Below are 19,313 nucleotides of genomic sequence, written 5' to 3'. Positions count from 1 at the left end.
TCTTGTTATCTGAATTTTGATTGTGTTTAGCGTGTCTGAGTTTGTTTTGTGCCTGAGAATATGTCTCTTTATTTTTGTCTGCCATGTGCACTTTTGTCAGTGTCTTGTGTTGGTCATGTCTCCTTGTTATCTTTTTATTAGTTGATTTACCCCGCCTGCTCTTCCCCGTTACCCTCCTAGAGTCCTATTTCCTTCCTTATTTATTCTCTGTTTGCTTTTTCTTGTGCAAGATTGTTGTGGTGGTTTTCCCCTTTTAAGTGCCTGCCTGTTCCTGTCAGTCTTATGCCTAGTTCACACTACACAACTTTAAACGTCGTTGTGGTGTTCACACTATGTGACACTACGTAAATGATCTGCAACAGGGGGTTACACACTACACGAGCTGACAACAACTCTGTCACCCAACGACTCTATCCGGTCCCAAAACCACATTTTGTCACGAAAACATGTGCAAGAAGTGGAATGGGAAATGGCGCATTGTCTATTTGAAAATGGACGGCGGGACAAAATTGGCGGTAAAAAAAAACAAAACAAATAAATAAATATATATATATTGTTTGCGCAATGATCTGTTTAGAACCCCTGCTCGTCAAGCAGTGCAGGTTTCAGCAAGCTCTTTTCTCTCCAGCTGAGGGGGCTGCCGTTAAGCACATATTTTGGCGACAAGGATACCGCTGGTAAACGTGTGAGAGTTGTATGATGGATTGATGGAAGAGACAAGTGGCCGGCTAAGTGAAACATTGCAACTGTTGGGATAGTAGAGGCATTTGATGAGAAAACACAGTCATGGGAAGAATACTGTGAGATTTTGGATAATTCCTTTTAAAGCAAATAGCATTGACAATGCTGTGAAGCAAAGAGCTATTCTCATTTGGAGGATTTGTTAAAGAACCATTTCTACCCAAAGCCGAGCAAGATAGATCAACGTTTCAAGTTTGACTCACGCTCAAGGAGGCCTGATGAGACAATAACTAACTTTGTGGCTGAGCGATGCAAACTCATACAGGATTGTAATTATGGTGATATACTGCAACAGATGATGAAAGACAGACTTGTATGTGAAGTTAATGATGAACAAATCCAAAGAAGATTATTCTGACCTTTGATAATGCGCTGAAAATAGCATTCTCTTTGGAGGTGGCGGATTAAAATGCACAGAACCTGCGGAGTAATAGCATGGCAGCAGCATGGCACCAGCTGTGCAGCAAAGCAGATGGCAGAGTGAGCTGTGAAGAAGGGATGCAAGCCAGTGCAGCATTTAAGTCCTGTTATACATGCAAGAAAATAAATCACTCCTGATTGTAGATTCAAAACAGAGAAATAGATGAAAGAGCCCTGGACGACGTCATTGCATAAAAAGTGGCAGAAAGTGACAGCTGTAATTCTTTTGATACATTCACACTGGGTTGAATACAACCCATGAACATGCAAATTGACAGGCACAAAATGAAGCTAGAAATAGATGCTGGGTGTAGTCTTACCGTTTTAAATGAGGATGCATTCAAGGAATTGAGGAAAAAGTCAAAACTAAGACAGACTGGAATGAAACTGGAAACTTTTACGGGACAACAGATCGAAGTGAGAGGCACTTGCCAGGTTGAGTACCAAGAGTACTGTGGAGTACCAAGAGTAAAAGAAAACACTCCCTATTGTTGCAGTGACTGGCAATGGTTCAAACTTGCTGGTTAGCAGAATTAAAATTATCTTGGGACCAGATTAAGCATGACAGACAAGTACTGCAGATTCAAACAGAAGATTTTTTTTTTTTTTGTGGAGGGTACTGATGAAATACAGTGGGGATATTGGGGACATGTCCAAGTCTGGTGGACCACTCTCCCTTTCACGACAGAGGAGGCTGTCCCTGTCAGTCCTGTCATGGCTGAGGAGGCTGTCCTAGACAGTCTTGCCATGGATCCTACATTACACTATTCCTATCTCTATTTATTCTGCCTGTGTGCTCTGTTTTGTGCCAGATTGCTGTGGATGTTTACCCTGTCTAGGTGGTCATGCCTGCCGTTTCTGTGTCCTGTGTCCTAGTCCTTCTGCAACCTGCCCTGGACTGTATTAGGCTACGTTCACACTGCAGGGCTTAATGCTCAATTCCGATTTTTTGAAAAAATTCGATTTTTTTGTAAGGCCGTTCACATTTCCAATTAAATGCGACCTTTTGTGATCTCCTGTGTGAACGTGAAATGACCCAGAAGTGACCCGCATGCGCAGAAGAGTACTCAACGGTCAACGACATCACTTGTTGTTTGCGGAAGTACTGTAACTAAACTTTAACTAACTGTGATTCTCTCTCACACACACACACACACACACACACATGAGCGCGCGCAGCGACCGTTACACAAGAGCCAGACAGCAGCCGCTGACGCTGACCTATCTAATATCAGATTCAGCACAAATAAGTTAACATAACGTATATATAATGGCCGTGGGCTTTTTTTCTTTTTTTTTAATTAACGGGCTCGTCGAGGTCGACCCGTTCGGCAGATTTACCTCAGCTCGACGAATATGCAGTCCGTTTTCAAACCGACGACTACTTCAATGCAGAATTATGAAGTTTTTTGCGTATCAATGACGTGCGGGTCGGATATATGCGACCTGGCCGTTCAGACTGAAGTCGCATTTCAAAAGATCGGATATGTATCGGATTTGGGACCACATACCCAAGTGGCCTGGGTCGCATTTGAAAAGATCGGATCTGTGTCGTTCAGACTGTCATGAAAAGATCAGATACAGGTCGCATAGGGGCAAAAAAATCGGAATTGGGTCGTTTCAGCCTGCAGTGTGAACGTAGCCTAGATCTCCTTCAACCTTTGCTGCAGAATATGCACCATGCCTAATCAGCTCAACTGGAATCCTTGATCAGTGTTCATTGATGTTCTAGATACATACAAGGATTTTCAAATGCAACATTAGTCTTTCTGGAAGAAAAAAAAATAGGGCACTTTTTGACAATTTGTCAATCGATCAGTATTTAATGATGTTCTCCTTGATCAGTATTCATTGATGTTTTGCATACATACAAGGATATTCACATTGGCCATGTCATTTTGCAGGTTTGTTGAAGCTAAGACACTTGGTGAGCAAGTTAACCAGATCAGGATCAGAGTCAGTAAGTAAACTCTACACCTTTTTTAGCCAGATTTGGACACTTGTCATTTAGCATACATTTAATCCAGTTTAATTTATAGGTGGTGATGCAAGGGGGAAAAAACTATATAATATTTCAACAAACAATATATTTCAATAAAATGTCAAGATCCAGGTTTAAAGGGGTCATATAATGGTACATGCACTTTTACAAGTTGATTGTACTGAAATGTGTACACAACCATCATAAAATGATAAAAATCCACCCAGTGTTTTTTTTTTTTTTAATCTTCTTATATGTTTCCCCCTCTCCTGAATCAAGCTGTTCGATTTTGTGACGTCACAAAATCGACGCCCCTCCCACAATGGTTGAGTGACAGCAGCGTTTCAACACAGACCCGCCCTCGCGCCCTCGTGAGCGAGCTGTCAATCATAGCCCGCGCCAACCGGCGCGTCCCGTTCATTGCTGATAGCTGGAGCACTGAGTAGAATGGCGTCTAAGCGATTGTGGTGTTCTTGGGTGTAATAACGAACACAGCAGTCATGTTGATGTTCCTAAATCCGAACCGCTGAAGACGCAGTGGCTGAGTTTGTTTTCAAAGGGAATATTCCCCACAACGTCAATGCTTTCATGTTTGCGCGAATCATTTCACCAGACTGCTTTACAAACGAGGGTCGGTATAAAACTGGTTTTGCTAAGAAGCTGCTCCTGAAAAAAGGATCGGTACCAACTATTCGTGTTCCTGCTGCACCTCCAGAAGAAGTGAGTGAGCGTAACGTTTTATTAACCTTTATATTAATCTTTATATTAATCTTTGCAAATCGCTTGCTGCACACTTCACGATGAATGCGGTTTACACTCAGGGTACATTACGGAATGTTTTCTATGTGTGACGTTCTCAATATAATTCATAATCCCATGTTTATAATAAACAATGCATTATGGTTATTGTGTTATTGTGTTAGAAACGTTGTACGCACAGAACAGAGGGGCGGGGTGAGCAAAGCTCATTATCATTTAAAGACACATGCACTCAAATGGCGTGCTGAAAACAGAGCTGTTTTTGACCAGGTAAAATGAGTGTTTTCTTACAATACTAATTAGAATTTTTAATTAAAGTATATTACAAACTTTTAATTTAGACCCTAAAGAATCATATTAGCTTGTACAAAAATGACATTATATGACCCCTTTAATATTTTAATATTAATATTTAATATTTTAATATATTAAAAATAATTGGCTATTAGTACTCATTAGTAGGCAGACATTAGTACTACTGCCTTATTCTGCATGACCATATTCTGCATCCCTTAAAGGGTTAGTTCACCCAAAAATGAAAATTACCTCATGGTTTACTTACCCTCAAGCCATCCTAGGTGTATATGACATTCTTCTTTTAGACGAATACAATCGGAGTTATATAAAAAAAAATGTCCTGGCTCTTCCAAGCTTTATAATGGCAGTGAATGGCTGGTTTCTGTTAAAAGTCCATAAAAGTGCATCCATCCATGATAAAAGTGCTCCACACGGCTCCGGGGGGTTAATAAAGGCCTTCTGAAGTAAAGAGATGCGTTCGTGTAAGAAAAATATCTTAGTTTATCGACTAAGGGTGCTTTCACATCTGTAGTTCGGTTCATTTGGTCCGGACCAAGGGCGAAAAATTATACTTTGTAGCATTTTTCAGGCGTTTTGGTTCCTTTTCACACCACACTGATCGCTCTGGTCCGAATCAGTTTATGAGTTGATAAAACGAACAAAAATGCAGTCATGTGACAACATCCACATCACTCGTTGGTCAGATGTGTCTTGAACGCATTTCCATAACTGCACTTCGTTTGGTCAGAATTAAAGTGCGGGAAAATTCCAACAGAACTCCCGGAAGTAAACAAAGAGGTGGAAAATCCGTCAGACAACACGCCGCTGTTTACTATGGAGAGACGACTGCGTGGGCTGATTGTATCCCTGGTCATACTTTATTATATAGTTTGTCTGCACCACTTTAGACAAACAATAATATTTGAGAATGAAGCGAGGATGCGGCTCGAAAATAATGTTAATAATTTCTATCAGGCTCCGCACCTCCTCACAACTCCAAGTTTGTCCGCGAGCTGCCATGCTTAAAGTGCAAACTGTCAACAAACATTTCTCCTCATCCTATAATGCACAGCACAGCTGACTACGGCAACTGGTTTATTCCAAAAATGCGCAGTTCTTTGGCAGTTGGTTCTGTTCGAGGTCGGATCACGTTCTCACCACAAACAAACCGCTCCAGAGTTCATTTCAAAGCATTTTTACGCTTGTTTGGTCCGCTTTTGTTGCGCACCCGAGTGCGATTGCCACATTCACACCTGCCCAAACGAACCGCACCAATGGGGAAAACGAATTCTAGTGCGATTCAACCGAACTAAATGAGGCAGGTGTGAAAGCACCCTAAAATAACTACCTTCCGGCAGGCGGCCTATGCAAGTCGACTTACGCCAAAAGAGACGATGTATGAAAGCAGAAAATCTCAAATCTCAAATGGAGATCGCTAAACTGCAGGTTACTTGTTTGTCAGTATTTTCAGATCATCAGCGCTTCTTCAGCAGTGTAGAGAGAGCTTGTGCGCATGGTTGCCAGATTGCAAAGATTAAGTAAAACACCGGGTAGAAAATGTGTTCTTTTAAAGGGATGGTTCAGAGTAATTTTAACCTAGGGTCCTTTGCACCATGACCTTGAGCCAAACACCCCCCAGAAGCTTTTTTTTTTCCTCGGTCGAACATTATTAAAGTTAGAGCTTATTTAGAGATATCAGCCGAATGGCTTAGTGCAGGCGCTAATGGATCCAAAGTTGTATCTTGTAAATTTGACTTGTGAGTCAAATCTTCTGACACTGCCAGAATTTCGTCGGAGGTAAAATTTTATCGCAAACTAATGATTAAAGACTTCAGATTTTAGCCTAGGATCAAAGGAATCTTTTAGGATTTGCTCAATTTGTCTCAGACGGCCAAATCGCACAGTGTGCATCCAAAAAAAAAAAAAAAAAAAGGTCATCAACAAACAATTTTTGTTACGTATACGAAATGAACACTACTTTCTATTGAACAGATGGTTAGCTTCTTTGGGGTAGAACGGAGGTGCACTCACTCAGTTGGTTAGTAAGACTGCCACACAAGTCTTTCTTTTGCTCTGGGACATATTTTTCAAATCACATCCACATCGCAGCCTTTTGCAATTAGCTAATCGCAACGTTTCAAATCCTGATTGCAATTCGATTTCGATTAATCATTCAGCCCTAATAAACAGTGCTTTATTTTTTCAGCTACAGTAGGTCTATTTAACAGTAGCATTCAAAAAAGAAATTAAGTCTTCACTCTATAAATTAACTATAGACTAATTCTTAATAAATAGATTAAATGTATTCAGTCAAGCATTGGGTGATTGTCTATTTTCTTTTGTTGTTCAATTAAAGGAGTCATCAGATGCAAAATTCACTTCTATATGGTGTTTACATATAAATGTGTCTTTGCAGTGTGTGGACAAAACAAACATACAATGAAAAAAAATCCATTCACTCCTAAAAAAGCCTAAACACTCAATCAAGCCGTTTGGATTTTCTGAGCATTATGATGTCATATTGCTCATGCTCCGCCCGCAACCACTGACGGTGTCACGGAGTCACCAGATCAGCACGCTCCGCCCACTTGTTCACTCTCCCCGGAATTCTGATTCACCGCACCTGCACTTCATCATCAACGTACACTATATAAAGACACTTCCCCTTCACTTCATTGTCTGGTCTCGTCCTTACCTGACCGTATAGACTCTCTACTCACCTGGAAATTCCTTACCTGAACTTCGTCCTCGTACATTTATTCCCGTCATCCTGTCTCCAGTCACCAGCTTGCCGCATCCAGTCCCGCCATCTGCAAACAGACATCTATATTATCATCCAGCTAAGTTCATCATCCTGTTCTGATTCTCCATTGCATTCTCACCAGTCTCATCTGCTGTTCCACTCCGTGCCTCTGATAAACATCAGTTTTTAACTATTTACCTGTCTGCTTCTCTCTGTACTGTGACAGACAGACTCTCCCGTATTAGCATATTTCCGTCCTCAGCCATTTGTATACTGTCTGCCAAGGCAGCACTTTACGTGTCTTGTGTCGACATGTGGGGTGAGCAGTTGCTCATTATCATTTAAAAAGATATGCACCGAAACGGGTCGCTGTGAACAGAGCTGTTTTTGAGGAAGTAAAAAGGGTGTTGTTTTACACAGCCATTGAGGAATTTTAACCAAAGTATGTAACAAACTTTACATGAACACCCTAAAGAATCATACCAACTTGTGGAAAATGGGCATCCGAGGACCCCTTTAACATTAATCACACAAAATATTAGGCTGCCAGTTCGGCCCCTTAAGACCTGCAAGGACCCAATACTTTGGAACACATCTGATTTCTTTTTACAAACAGTTTAAGTTCACTAATGTGCACGTGTCAGAGAGAGGGTTGTGCTGCCCGAATATGCGTCGCCTCTATCAATGTCTGCTGACTAGAAAGGGAAGCATAATGCACATGTACTGGTGCATGATGACCTGTCAAAGTATATCACATGTTTCATAATAACTTTAAATTGAAGAGATCAACAGTGCATATAATTTTCACATGTGTCTTTATTTATCTCCTTTCACATATTTCCCTCACTTCCAGATGAGCTGAAGACCCAGCTGAAAATTAGACGAAAGCAAATGGCAGCCCAAGGTTGGTGACTTTCAAAATACTTAAGTCCTCTAGTCATTCAGTATTACATCACATCCTCATCCTCATCCTTTTCAGTCAAAGATGGGTCAGTTTGTGCAATGGGTCTGGCAGCAGTTTGAGCTCTGAATTAGTTCATAATAATAATAATAATAATAATTAAAGCTGCAAGCAGCATTTATCGGGCGAATCTCTTTGCTCGCGCGCGGAATATAATGTGCCGAGCGCGAATCTATCTGCTCGCGCGCGGGAACTGGGCGCGCACTCTCAGATACACGCTGCTCTTGTAAGAATTTTCTCTGGGCTCGCTCAGAGAATATGCCTGCACTTAAAATGTGTTCAGTGCAATCGCGAATCTCTCCTCTTCGCTTAAAGTAAGCATGTATGTGCTTAGACTGTGTCCCGTGCGTTCGCGCATGCCTAAGTACTCTTCTCTTCGATTCTTTCTCTTTGCTCTTGGCATAAACGCTGTCAAAACGGCAACAACCAATCAGAAATAGGCTTCAACGGCTGACCAATGAAAACGCGACATCGTACATGGAATCTTATTGGTTGAACCGCACATGGAATAAGTTGACTTAAGTTCAATCAAGACCGCAAAAGCTGGCATGAATTTCTAAATAATCCATTGGAAAAATTATTTAGACACAGTGGACAGGCAGCCTAAAAACACAATAATGCAATCAGCCAAGAAAACAAATTACCACAAAAAAAACATCACAGCAACATATCACTTAAAACATCAACATATCACTTAAAGCTAAAGTGCATATTATTTTCGATGTTAAAATACACATATACTCACATTGTCATATGTAGAAACTATAAATATGAAATTCATTAGCTGATTTCTTTGCTACCTGTACACATTGTCTCATTGTTTGATTTATTAGTGCTAGTGCTAGTGCTGGCTTCTGCCAAGGACAATCCAGCAGTAGTGGCTACAGGAAAAGACTGCAATGAAAACATATGTTTTAAGAATCATCAGCAAGTCAATCAATCCACCTCTAAATATCATGAAAATAAATAAATAAACATATAATCAGTGTTAGGTAGTACTATTTATTGCTAAAAGCTTTATTGTTAATTTGATACTGTTATTGTTAACAAGATTCCATGTACGATGTCGCGTTTTCATTGGTCAGTCATTGAAGCCTATTTCTGATTGGTTGTTGCCGTTTTGACAGCATTTATGCCAAGAGCAAAGAGAAAGAAATCGAAGAGAAGAGTACTTAGGCATGCGCGAACGCACGGGACACAGTCCAAGCACATATATGCTTACTTTAAGTGAAGAGGAGAGATTCGAGATTGCACTGAACACGTTTTAAGTGCAGGCATATTCTCTGAGCGAGCCCAGAGAAAATTCTTACAAGAGCAGCGTGTATCTGAGAGCGCGTGCGAGCAGAGAGATTCGCGCTCGCGCATTATATTCCGCGCGCGAGCAGAGAGATTCGCACTCGCGCATTATGTTAATGTACTTCCGCGCTACAATAATGCGCTCTCAACATTTGACAGGAAAATAACGCCATAATAGCGCCACCTTTGTCCCATACTCAAGTGTCTTACACCACTGTGATCCCTGGCTCAAGGCGGATAAAATGGGTATCTCCAATTTCGATTTAGGCAGCAAAAAATTTTGCCATCTGGCCAGGTTTCAAGTTACGGTTTGGCCTGCATGATGCGTTTTACAAATCCTTACAATTACAATAGGGTTTCAGCATTTCATGCTTGAACCCCTAATAAGAATGAAAGCTTTTTGCCAGTTATAGCGCCACCTATGGTCCGATCTCCATGAAACTCTGCATGCTTCTTCACCATGTTATGACACATATGCTCATCAATTTTTGTGAACTTCTGAGTTTTCCTTTAGGATTTATAGGCTTTTGAGTGTATTTTGCCACGCCCCTTTTCTAAATGACCCAGTTACAGCCACCCAAATGCAAAAGTTCAACTTTTTTTTTTACAATTATTGATCTAGAGAGTCCAGAGAATTGTCCTGGTTTTGTTCCGATCGGGCGAAAAACCAGGGACTAGTTTGCAAAAGTAGGTTTTTGGACAAAATTCGACATAGCAGAAATTTTTTGCTGCCTAAATCGAAATTGGAGATACCCATTTTGTCCGCCTTGAGCCAGGGATCACAGTGGTGTAAGACACTTGACAACAAACGGTCTTAAGAGTTATGAGCGATTTTGTACTTTTGATTGCTGTAGCGCCACCTATGGGCCAATCGGGGTCATACTCTGATAGGTTCTCCCCAAATTGAGGCCTACCATCTGGCCAGGTTTCAAGTCTCTAGGCCTTACGGTTTGGCCTGCACGATGCGTTTTACAAATCCTTACAATTACAATAGGGTTTCAGCATTTCATGCTTGAACCCCATATAATAATAATAATAAACAAACTTTGAACTCTGCTGTTTCTGAACTCTATATAGTGAAAAGGCTATATACGCATATTTATTGATAACACAATATTTAGCAATATCTGTTTTTACTATGGTTTCACATTCATAGTTTAACAAACCAATCCCCCTTCCCCACATAAAATATCTGAATAGTAGGCTAGCCTATTGTTTTTACTCAAGCGAACTTAATTATACACTCTCAGTATGTCTCATTTAGCTGGTAACATTTAAATTGGCCACTGTGAAATGACTCCTTGTCAAATGAACTGGAACAAACAAATGACTAGGCCTATAACATTGTCTCGCGTCATTTTAGGCTAAAAAGCTGTTTAGGCTGTTTTGCAGTGCTGAATTGTGCAGCTGCCGACTTAAAATCAAAACTTCCCTGTAGCCGCGTTTCCATTACAGATTTGCGCAAATGTTTTGTGCTATTATCTAAATATCGATAAAAAACTATTGCGAAATGACGGCGTTTCCATTAACCGATGTTATGCGACTAAAACGTCCTTTTTTCTCTCAAGATAAGTCATTTAAAAAATCACGGCAACGGACGTTGGTTTATATAATATCACAGCCACCGCATTAGACATTATTATTATTATTAATGGAAGGAGACGTGGCATGTTATCCAAGCATTAATGGCGGGGAAAGACCCTTATACTGCGAACGACACATATAAGGAGTTTCTGGGTGTTTCGCCCTCATTTCTGCTCCGAGGTTTTGATTGTGGCATTTCTTTGCGATTTAGAATCCAGTATAGGCTAATTATTGTTCCTTTTATGAATTTAATAAAGAACTCTATCTCGTATTCTATCCAAACGATCCATGTAGGCTACTTTTGTGTCCATTCGGTTTTCCTTTTTTAACCCTATAGGCCTAATTGAAAAACGAAAAATGACCGGTTGTTGTCTTTTTAAAACGCAAAGTTGAACACCAAAATTTTAATTTGAACTGGCTACACCAACTGCTGAGCAAAAAAGTAAATATTGACGAATTTTCAGATTTTTGTTTGACTTTTTGCCCCTTTATTAAACATTTAAAATATTCACACATTAATATGGAAAACATGTCGATTTGACTGGTTTTCTAAGGCCAAATTAGAACCTGGAATTGATGTTTTTCCCGCAGTGCTGAATGAGAAGAGCCATTAATATTATTAATAAACTATTGTTTGTGTCGGCTTGTGTCGGCTAAAATCACATCTCCATCTCCGCTGTTAATCAGATGCGCTTTTAGAGAGAAATGCACCTTTCATATGGATTACATAATCAGAAGGTATTAGCTTTCGAATCGAATTTGTTCGTTTTAAAGTGGACATTTCAAGCTTTATATATATATTTTTTATATATATTTTGTTTCAGTTCTCGCGCTCCTACGGAGATCATGAAAGTGCGTCTGATTGTTTTATTTTATTTTATAAAAGCACAACGGTTTCTTGTTATTGTGAGTTTACACAAATAAAAGTAGTTGAGAATAATGTATTATTATTTTCTGTATGACCAGAAATGATAGAGTATTTTAAGTTGTTTCCACTGTTGCTAGGAAAATGCAAGTGTCCGCGTCCGCGCCTCCGCAGTGCGCGCTCCACACTCAGCTTTGTTCCTTTTTTGCATAAAAGCGTCTTCTAAATATAGCCTATTAAATGTTATAATATAATAAAATTATTATTATTTGCGTAGCGCAATACATGGACCTCAAACACACCGCGTCTTCTAAGTCAGGTGACTGTAAATGCGCAAAAACTGTTTCCATTGCAGTTTTGCGATATATTCCTTTTTCGAATTGCCTGAAAAACCACCTCATGCTAGCGTAAAAACTTTTTTGCGATAAATGAGAGTTTTTGTGAAATTGACGTGTTTCTATTGTGCGTATTTTTAATTCGCATTTTCAATTTGCACAATTTGAAGGGTAATGGAAACGCGGCACAACTTGCAATGCGCATAAGCCGCGTAACCTTGTTCTCCACAAGGCGACCTTGCTGCTTCGTCTTGATCCGATTCTGCTTTTTCTCCGGTGGTGGTGGAGCTGTCTGGACATCTGAGGCTTCAGGCGTTCCTGATTCACCATCGTCCGTCGCGTCTGGCCTCTGAAAAAAGCTTTTAAGGCTAGTCTGCCTGGGCCTGGCCATATTTGAAACGTCTCACTCATTCGTTCGTTGTTTAGGTCTATATTACAGCCGTTTTAGGCGTGCGCTTTATTTGAAATGCAGCATGCGATGTTGTTTAATAACTTTCAAACGGTAGAGCCCGTTCCTTTATAACATAGCCAAAGGTCGGTGTATTTTTGCTTTATACATTTTAGGCTTATTCTCAAATTCAGATTGTGTTAGGGGGGCGGGATTATTAGGCAATTTTAATCTGACAATTTGACCGGAGAGATTTAATTTTGTCGGACATTTCTTCTTTTTTTTCGGCCAATGTCCGGCAATTACCGGAAAACGGAAACCCTGGTTCAAATTCTACAGAAAATTAAATGTTTCACATCCGGGAACTGCAGGAATGGCAGTAGATTGCCGATTGATAATCTCCATAGCTGTTAGTCGACCTCACCAGCAGGTGGTGCAAGCATATGACGGAGTCCAGAGCAACGGGTAGAGAAAGTCATTCACATATTAAAACGGATTTGCAGAAATGGAGAAAGCAGCAAGTTTATGTGATGATTATCAGGGACAATATATATGCGAAAAAGATGATAAAGACAAATGCTGAGTTTATGTTTAGTTCAGTGTCTTCACGGTTACTTTCCCTGTGTAGCCTACATTTAAGCAGCTTTCTCTACCGTGAACGAGATTATAATGTTATTTCCCGATGCTGATGTACAGATAAAACGTTAAATCAGAGGTAGACATACATTTCTCCAACAATATTTGGACAACAAATAAAACACCAGTGTTTCGCTACTTACCTGTGTTGTCTCCTTCTTTATTATGACAGTAATATATGTGTATGAAGTGTTTTGTAATTTTTACTACATTTTGATAATGAAATTTACTGCTGTGCCAAGCTGAAAGTTGGTAAAGAAAGCTTTGTGAAGAGTTTTCAAAAAGTGACCTAAGTTATACATTACTCAATATTCCTTATCGACCTAAGTAATGAGAAATGTGTCCTAACGACTGAAAAAAATGAAAGAAAAAAACTTTAATAAAGCAGCACAAAATAATGGAACCACTCACCCATTATTTGGATTAAAATATACAGCAAATTGAGGTTCTGTCTCTACTCTGTGTTAGTGAATCATGTAAATACTAATTTGTCTTTTGTTTCATGCAAGTACATTATGGAATAATTCTCATTTGACTCTATGGATAACAATTTTATATTCTGCTTTGGTGTGTTGTGTGAAACAGGGGTGTTATACTCCCGTCTCGGGATAATACCCTAGCGCCACCATCCAGAGGACTCTCTCTCTCACAAATATTGGTTTTCTATCTGCCAATCACGACTATTTAAGCACGGAGTGTCTGGTGCTCAGTGTGAAGGTTTTTTTTGCCATTGGTAACAACTCTGAGCGGTTTTCCCCTGTGTGTATGATCTTGCTTGTCTACCCTTCTGCGTTATTGCCTCATAGTTTCTTTGGACTGATTTTTGTGTTTTGACCCTGCCTGTTCAACCAGATGTGAATGTACTCTCTGGGACTGATTATCTGTGTTTGACCCTGCCTGATTTACTATGCTATGGTGACTTCCTCACTGTTATTGCCATTTACCATTGTGTGTTTAATAAAAGTTCTGCAAATGAATAGGAACATGCATTTGTCTGGCGTCTTGCAACCAGAATCCGACCAAACAATTAGATATTGGATTTCGCCGATAACAATAATGAGTAAAATCTGGCTGATAACCATTTTATCATTCGATAGTTTCTAAAACTAATAAACTAAATGAAAATTAGTGCAGAAAATTATTATAAAATTAACAATAATGTCTTAACAATGTTAATGTTTTGATGCTGTTACTGTATATTTTAGAACCAAAGATTTCCAACTGAACCCTCTGGTGCTTACCACGGAATAACATGATGAACTCAACAATAAATGATGGGTACCTACTGGAGTCGGTTTTTCTAACCGATAACTGTTAGTTACTTAAAGAAACTATTGGTCCCAATAAATTAGTAAAACCAATATCAGTTGGCATCTACAAACAACAAACCCAATAAGTACATACCTTTTTAATATGTGTTACTGTGAATATTTAGCACAACATAATTTCTGGAGGACCCAGCCATGCTTTCCATATGAATTCTTGAGTATTTTGAGTACTGGAAAATGTGTCAAACTTGTTGTTGTCAAGCAGCTGTTGTGACAGTGTGTTTAAAGTGTGTTTGTGACAGTGTTTCTTTAAATAGTTCTGGATTATGTCACTTCTTATTGTATACCTTTATTCTCTTCTCTTTAGTCTTAACAGGAAACCAAACAGAATCAGAGTCAGACTCTGTTGAGGAGAGAATCCTTAACCAGATAGAGGAGCAGAAGAAAAGGTGTGTCTCATTTTACTACTGAATTATCTGTAATTCACTCTGCAAACTGTATTTGATCTTATAATCTACAAGTAACAGTTTAAAAAGTGTTTTATTTTTATTTTTTGAGTGTTATGATCTTTATGAAATATGTATTTTATGCATTACTCACATAGATTTTTTTCTTTATAGTTACAAGATCACATCTGGATGTTTAAAAGGGTTGAGGACAGAGATTGAACATCTACAGCTGTTGCGTGAAAAGTCGAAAGTGAAACTCCAAAGGGACTTCGAGAATTGGTGGATCCAGGAGGGTGCTAGACTACAGGTTTTATTGTTCACAATATATAGCAGCATGCTCTGTTACTCCTTGATATTTTGCTAGTTAGTAACTTTACAGTTAAGTCCAGATTTCTCTGAAATGCAATGATTAACAATATGTCACTAGCTCAATTTCTGGGTGATTACATGTGACAGTTTGTGGTCATTCTTCACTTTGACTGTCATGTGGTCTAAGCTGTACAGCCCTTGACTAGTGTGAATGTGCTTTGTCTCTGTCAAGTCTATGATCCAAGCCGTTCGTGAACTTGCTAATTAGTATTATTAACACTATAAATTCCCTTGTTTGAGGTGTACCATAAAGCTTACATGATGATAAAATTGCGGTAGCGTCTGCTTTGTTGTTAAAAAAACAACTTTCAGGATTTACTTAAGACACACAGTGAAAAATTAGCGCTGAAAAAGTGTGGGCACAGTTATTTTTGCATATGCATATAGGAGTGTCCCTTTCAGACTTAAAATTTATTGGAGGAGAGTATTTAAATTAATCACGCAATGTGATTTACTAAGGTTTGCGCTAGTCAATTTACTTGTATTTGCGCCATTATTTACTACCCAAAAAAAGCATGTCTTAAACCAGATACTAATTTGTGCTGCTCTTGGTAGATTGCGTTGGTCATTATGGAAATGATCCGGCTGCATCTGTGTTCTTTAATTTGTGCATCATTAGTAAACACACAGATTGTTTGGACTCCCACGGGGATTCGGGGACCCGGATCAATGGTCCCACCTCCATCACTGGACACCGGTCCTGGAAATGACCCGTGTCCCTACATCTCCAGCAGGCCGGCCCATACCTTCCTGCCTCCCTGATGGCAGAAAGTTGACGATGTTGTTCAGGGGAGCGGCCGACTCGTTGAAGGATGGCCCGTTTGAGATCGTCATAGGCCAAGGAGGTTCTCAACAGGTAGCTGTTGCGCCTCAACCTGTGCCTCTCCGGACAGCAACGGAATCAGGTGCACCGGCCAGTATCCGACCACCCACATGCCTCTGCTGTCTTCTCAGAGAGGTCCACAAATGCCTCCAAGTCGTCTTGTCGACCCATCTTCACCAGCAGCATGTGTGTGATGGTGGGGGCTGTGTCCTGGGCGACCTCCCAGCCAGGCAAGCTCCAAATGACCCGCCGAGCTTCTTCCTGCATTTAGACCAGCATGCGGGAGCGATCTTCCTGCTCAATCCTAAGGTCTATCAGCGCCAGTTGAGTCTGGTGAAGACCGGCGATTGACTTGACAAGCTCCGCAATTGGCGTTGGTTGAGCTGGCTGCATGGTGGCGTGCTGAATTCTTTGTCGTGGGTTTTGGGCACTAGTGTAAACTGTTCCAAAAAGGACGAAGAAGTCAGTGTAAAGGAAACAGGTCCATTTAGCTCAAAGGGAATTTAATTTATAGGGAATTTTGAAAGAATCACTTTTTTTACGGCCGAGCAAATGACTCGTCCAGCGTTCAGTTGAACGGGCTGTAACTATCAGCTCTGCAGCGGATATAAATATCCAAACTATAGTGAAAACACTCTTTATTAGCAAAGTAACTTAGATCAGCAGTTTAAGACATTAAATTAATAAGCACATAACACAAGAACACTTCTCTTTAAAATACAAACAAAACACATAAAACTAATATCTAACACAAACACACGTGCACACACACATTCATACGAGTTGCAGAAAGAAAGAAAGTGAGGAAAGAATGAGTTTTAAGGTTGAGATGATGAAATCCCAAGTTTCTAGCAATATATGCACTTATAAGACATGACCTGAACGAACCATCAATTTAACCCTTCTATCGTTTCTTAGGCGGGTTATTAAATGTTATATTAAAGCACCAGTTCATTAAGAGGCTACTTGTGTTTGTCTTTGTTCCTTTGGGGAATCCGTTGTCTGCGTAAAAAGGTGTTTTCTCTGGTTCGTTGATTGGCTGGCGGTCTCGTTGTGTCTGGGTTGATGTCTTGGGCGGCCAATCACGTGGTGTGTTGGCTGAAGGATGAAAGTATTTGAAGTTGAAAGCTGGCTTTGCTGTTGATTCATTGACCTAAAACTTTGCAGCAAAACTTAACTTAGAAGCGAGACTCAACGGAAAAGAAAAGAAACTAAGTAAAAGAAAGAAAAGTGAGATGAGAGTAGTTAGATGGATGAGTTCTGACCAATTAGACACTGTCTTTAGGTTAGAGATGGCTGTCTCTTCCCTTCTCAACGTAAATCGCCTTATCTGTGGTCTCTTTACTTTCCAGCTCTAGCAGAGAGTACAGAGTACCAAAGTTTTGGTGCTAAATAGGAAAAGGATCTACCGCCAGCAGTCGATTTTGATATTCTAGGTATTGTCAACTGGCCGGAATTTTGAGATAGACGTGAAGGACTATAATGCGTTAAGAGCTCGCTCAAGTACTGGGGAGCTAAACCATTTAGTGCTTTGTATGTGATCAGCAATATTTTAAAATGTATACGATATTAAATAGGGAGCCAATGCAGTGTTGACAGAACCGGACTAATATGGTCATACTTCTGGTTCTGGTAAGAACTCTAGCTGCTGCATTTTGGACCAGCTGTTGTTTGTTTATTAAACGTGCAGTGCAACCACCCATAATAGCATTACAATAATCTAGCCTTAATGTCATGAACTCATAAACTTATTGTTCTGCATTTTTCATTGAGAGCATATGACGTAATTTAGATACATTTTTAAGATGAAAAAATGCGGTTTTACAGATGCTAGACACGTGACTTTCAAATGAAAGATTGGTATCAAAGGTTCCTAACCGACGACGAAGACTTAACAGAGCACCCATCAAGTCTTAGACAGTATTCTAGATTATTACGTGAGGAATTTTTTGTCCAATAATTAGAATCTCTGTTTTTTTCAGAATTAAGTAGTAGGAAGTTGCTAGTCATCCAGTTTTTTATATTAGCTATGCATTCCGTTAATTTTGTGAATTGGTAAGTTTCGTCAGGGTGTCAAGAAATATAGAGCTGCGCATCATCAGCAACTTAGGGGCCACTAACACGACACCTTTCTAACAGAAAACCCTTAATGCGCCCCGGCCCGAGAACGCAAACCTTGAAATAGGTTCCAAGGTGCAAGCCTTGAAAAATGTTAAAACAAAAAGTTATGTCTGCGTAAACTTCAAGAACGCAAACCTGTTAAAATGCTGACGGCATGCACATGCCTATTACGTGTTTAGTCTATAGGTATGCACGTTTGAATGTGCGCAGGCGTGTAGTCTTTCTTTACAAATTGACCTCAACAAATTACTTGATACTGTAGTAGACGGTTGCATAGTTATAATTTTCTCCCTGATATTATCAATCTTGTAAGTAAAGTTCATATAGCCATTACTGCTGTGCTGCTTGGAAACGTCTGGGGTTGAAGCTTTATTTTTCGTTAATTTAGCCATTGTTTCAAATAAATACCTACCTAGTTGTTTTTATTTATTTATTTTTTTTTCTAATAGGGTTGAAAGATAAGCAGATCTAGCAGTTTTTAAGGCCTCTCTGTACGCAATCGTGCTCTCTTTCCATGAAATTCTTCCAGTTGCGCCCCATTTTTCTGTCTGCTCTCTTAAGGGCCTGAGTGTGCTCGTTGTACCACGGCGTGAAGTGATGGGTCTAACATATTTGTAACACGGAGTCGGCTTTGCAGCCTTGGCTAAATGAAGTATACATGAGACTAGATAATGATCTGAGATGTCATCACTCTGCTGCAGAATTTCAACGGCATCAACATTGATTCCATGTGATAATATTAGATCTAGAGTATGATTACGACAATGAGTAGGTCCTGACACGTGTTGTCTAACTCCAATAGAGTTCAGAATGTCTTTAATTGCCAATCTAATGCATCTTTTTCATTATCTACATGTATATTAAAATCACCAACAATTAGGACTTTATCTGCAGCCAGTAGTAACTCTGAAAGAAAATCAGGAAATTCTTTGATAAAGTCTGTATGGTGCACTGGTGGCCTGTATACAGTGGCCAGCTCAAATCTCAAACGTGATTGATCATTTACATTAGATAGTGTTACATTAAGCACCAACACTTCAAAAGAATTATATTTGAAACAAGCCTTCTCAGTAGTTCTGAAGATATTACTTAAATAGTACATGCTATTTGCTTGGCCTCACCTCAATGTAATCTCAGTTCACTAACCATTATATAACCAGTCTAAACAAGTATCTCTTTATTTAATCGCAGACAACTGCTCATCTCCAACCACAAGCACACCACAGAATCAGCTAATGTGTACATAAATGAGAATAAAGTACTGAGCAAAAGGCCAT

General features: G+C 39.7%; 1 protein-coding gene across 1 annotated transcript in view; it reads left to right on the top strand.

Moving 5' to 3' along the window:
• Positions 1–19,313, top strand: part of kif6 (kinesin family member 6) — a 160,541-nt gene that overhangs the window by 97,219 nt on the left and 44,009 nt on the right. Inside the window, exons 15-18 of the mRNA XM_084393917.1 lie at positions 3,066–3,121; positions 7,795–7,845; positions 14,642–14,723; positions 14,895–15,030. Of these exons, the coding sequence (XP_084250043.1) occupies positions 3,066–3,121; positions 7,795–7,845; positions 14,642–14,723; positions 14,895–15,030 (325 nt within the window). The remainder of the gene's footprint in view (positions 1–3,065; positions 3,122–7,794; positions 7,846–14,641; positions 14,724–14,894; positions 15,031–19,313) is intronic.

Source organism: Rutilus rutilus (genome assembly GCF_951802725.1).
Source record: "Rutilus rutilus genome assembly, chromosome: 21".
Taxonomy (NCBI): domain Eukaryota; kingdom Metazoa; phylum Chordata; class Actinopteri; order Cypriniformes; family Leuciscidae; genus Rutilus; species Rutilus rutilus.
The sequence above is the reverse complement of the archived record's forward strand: the minus strand, read 5'-3'. Positions and strand labels throughout refer to the sequence as shown.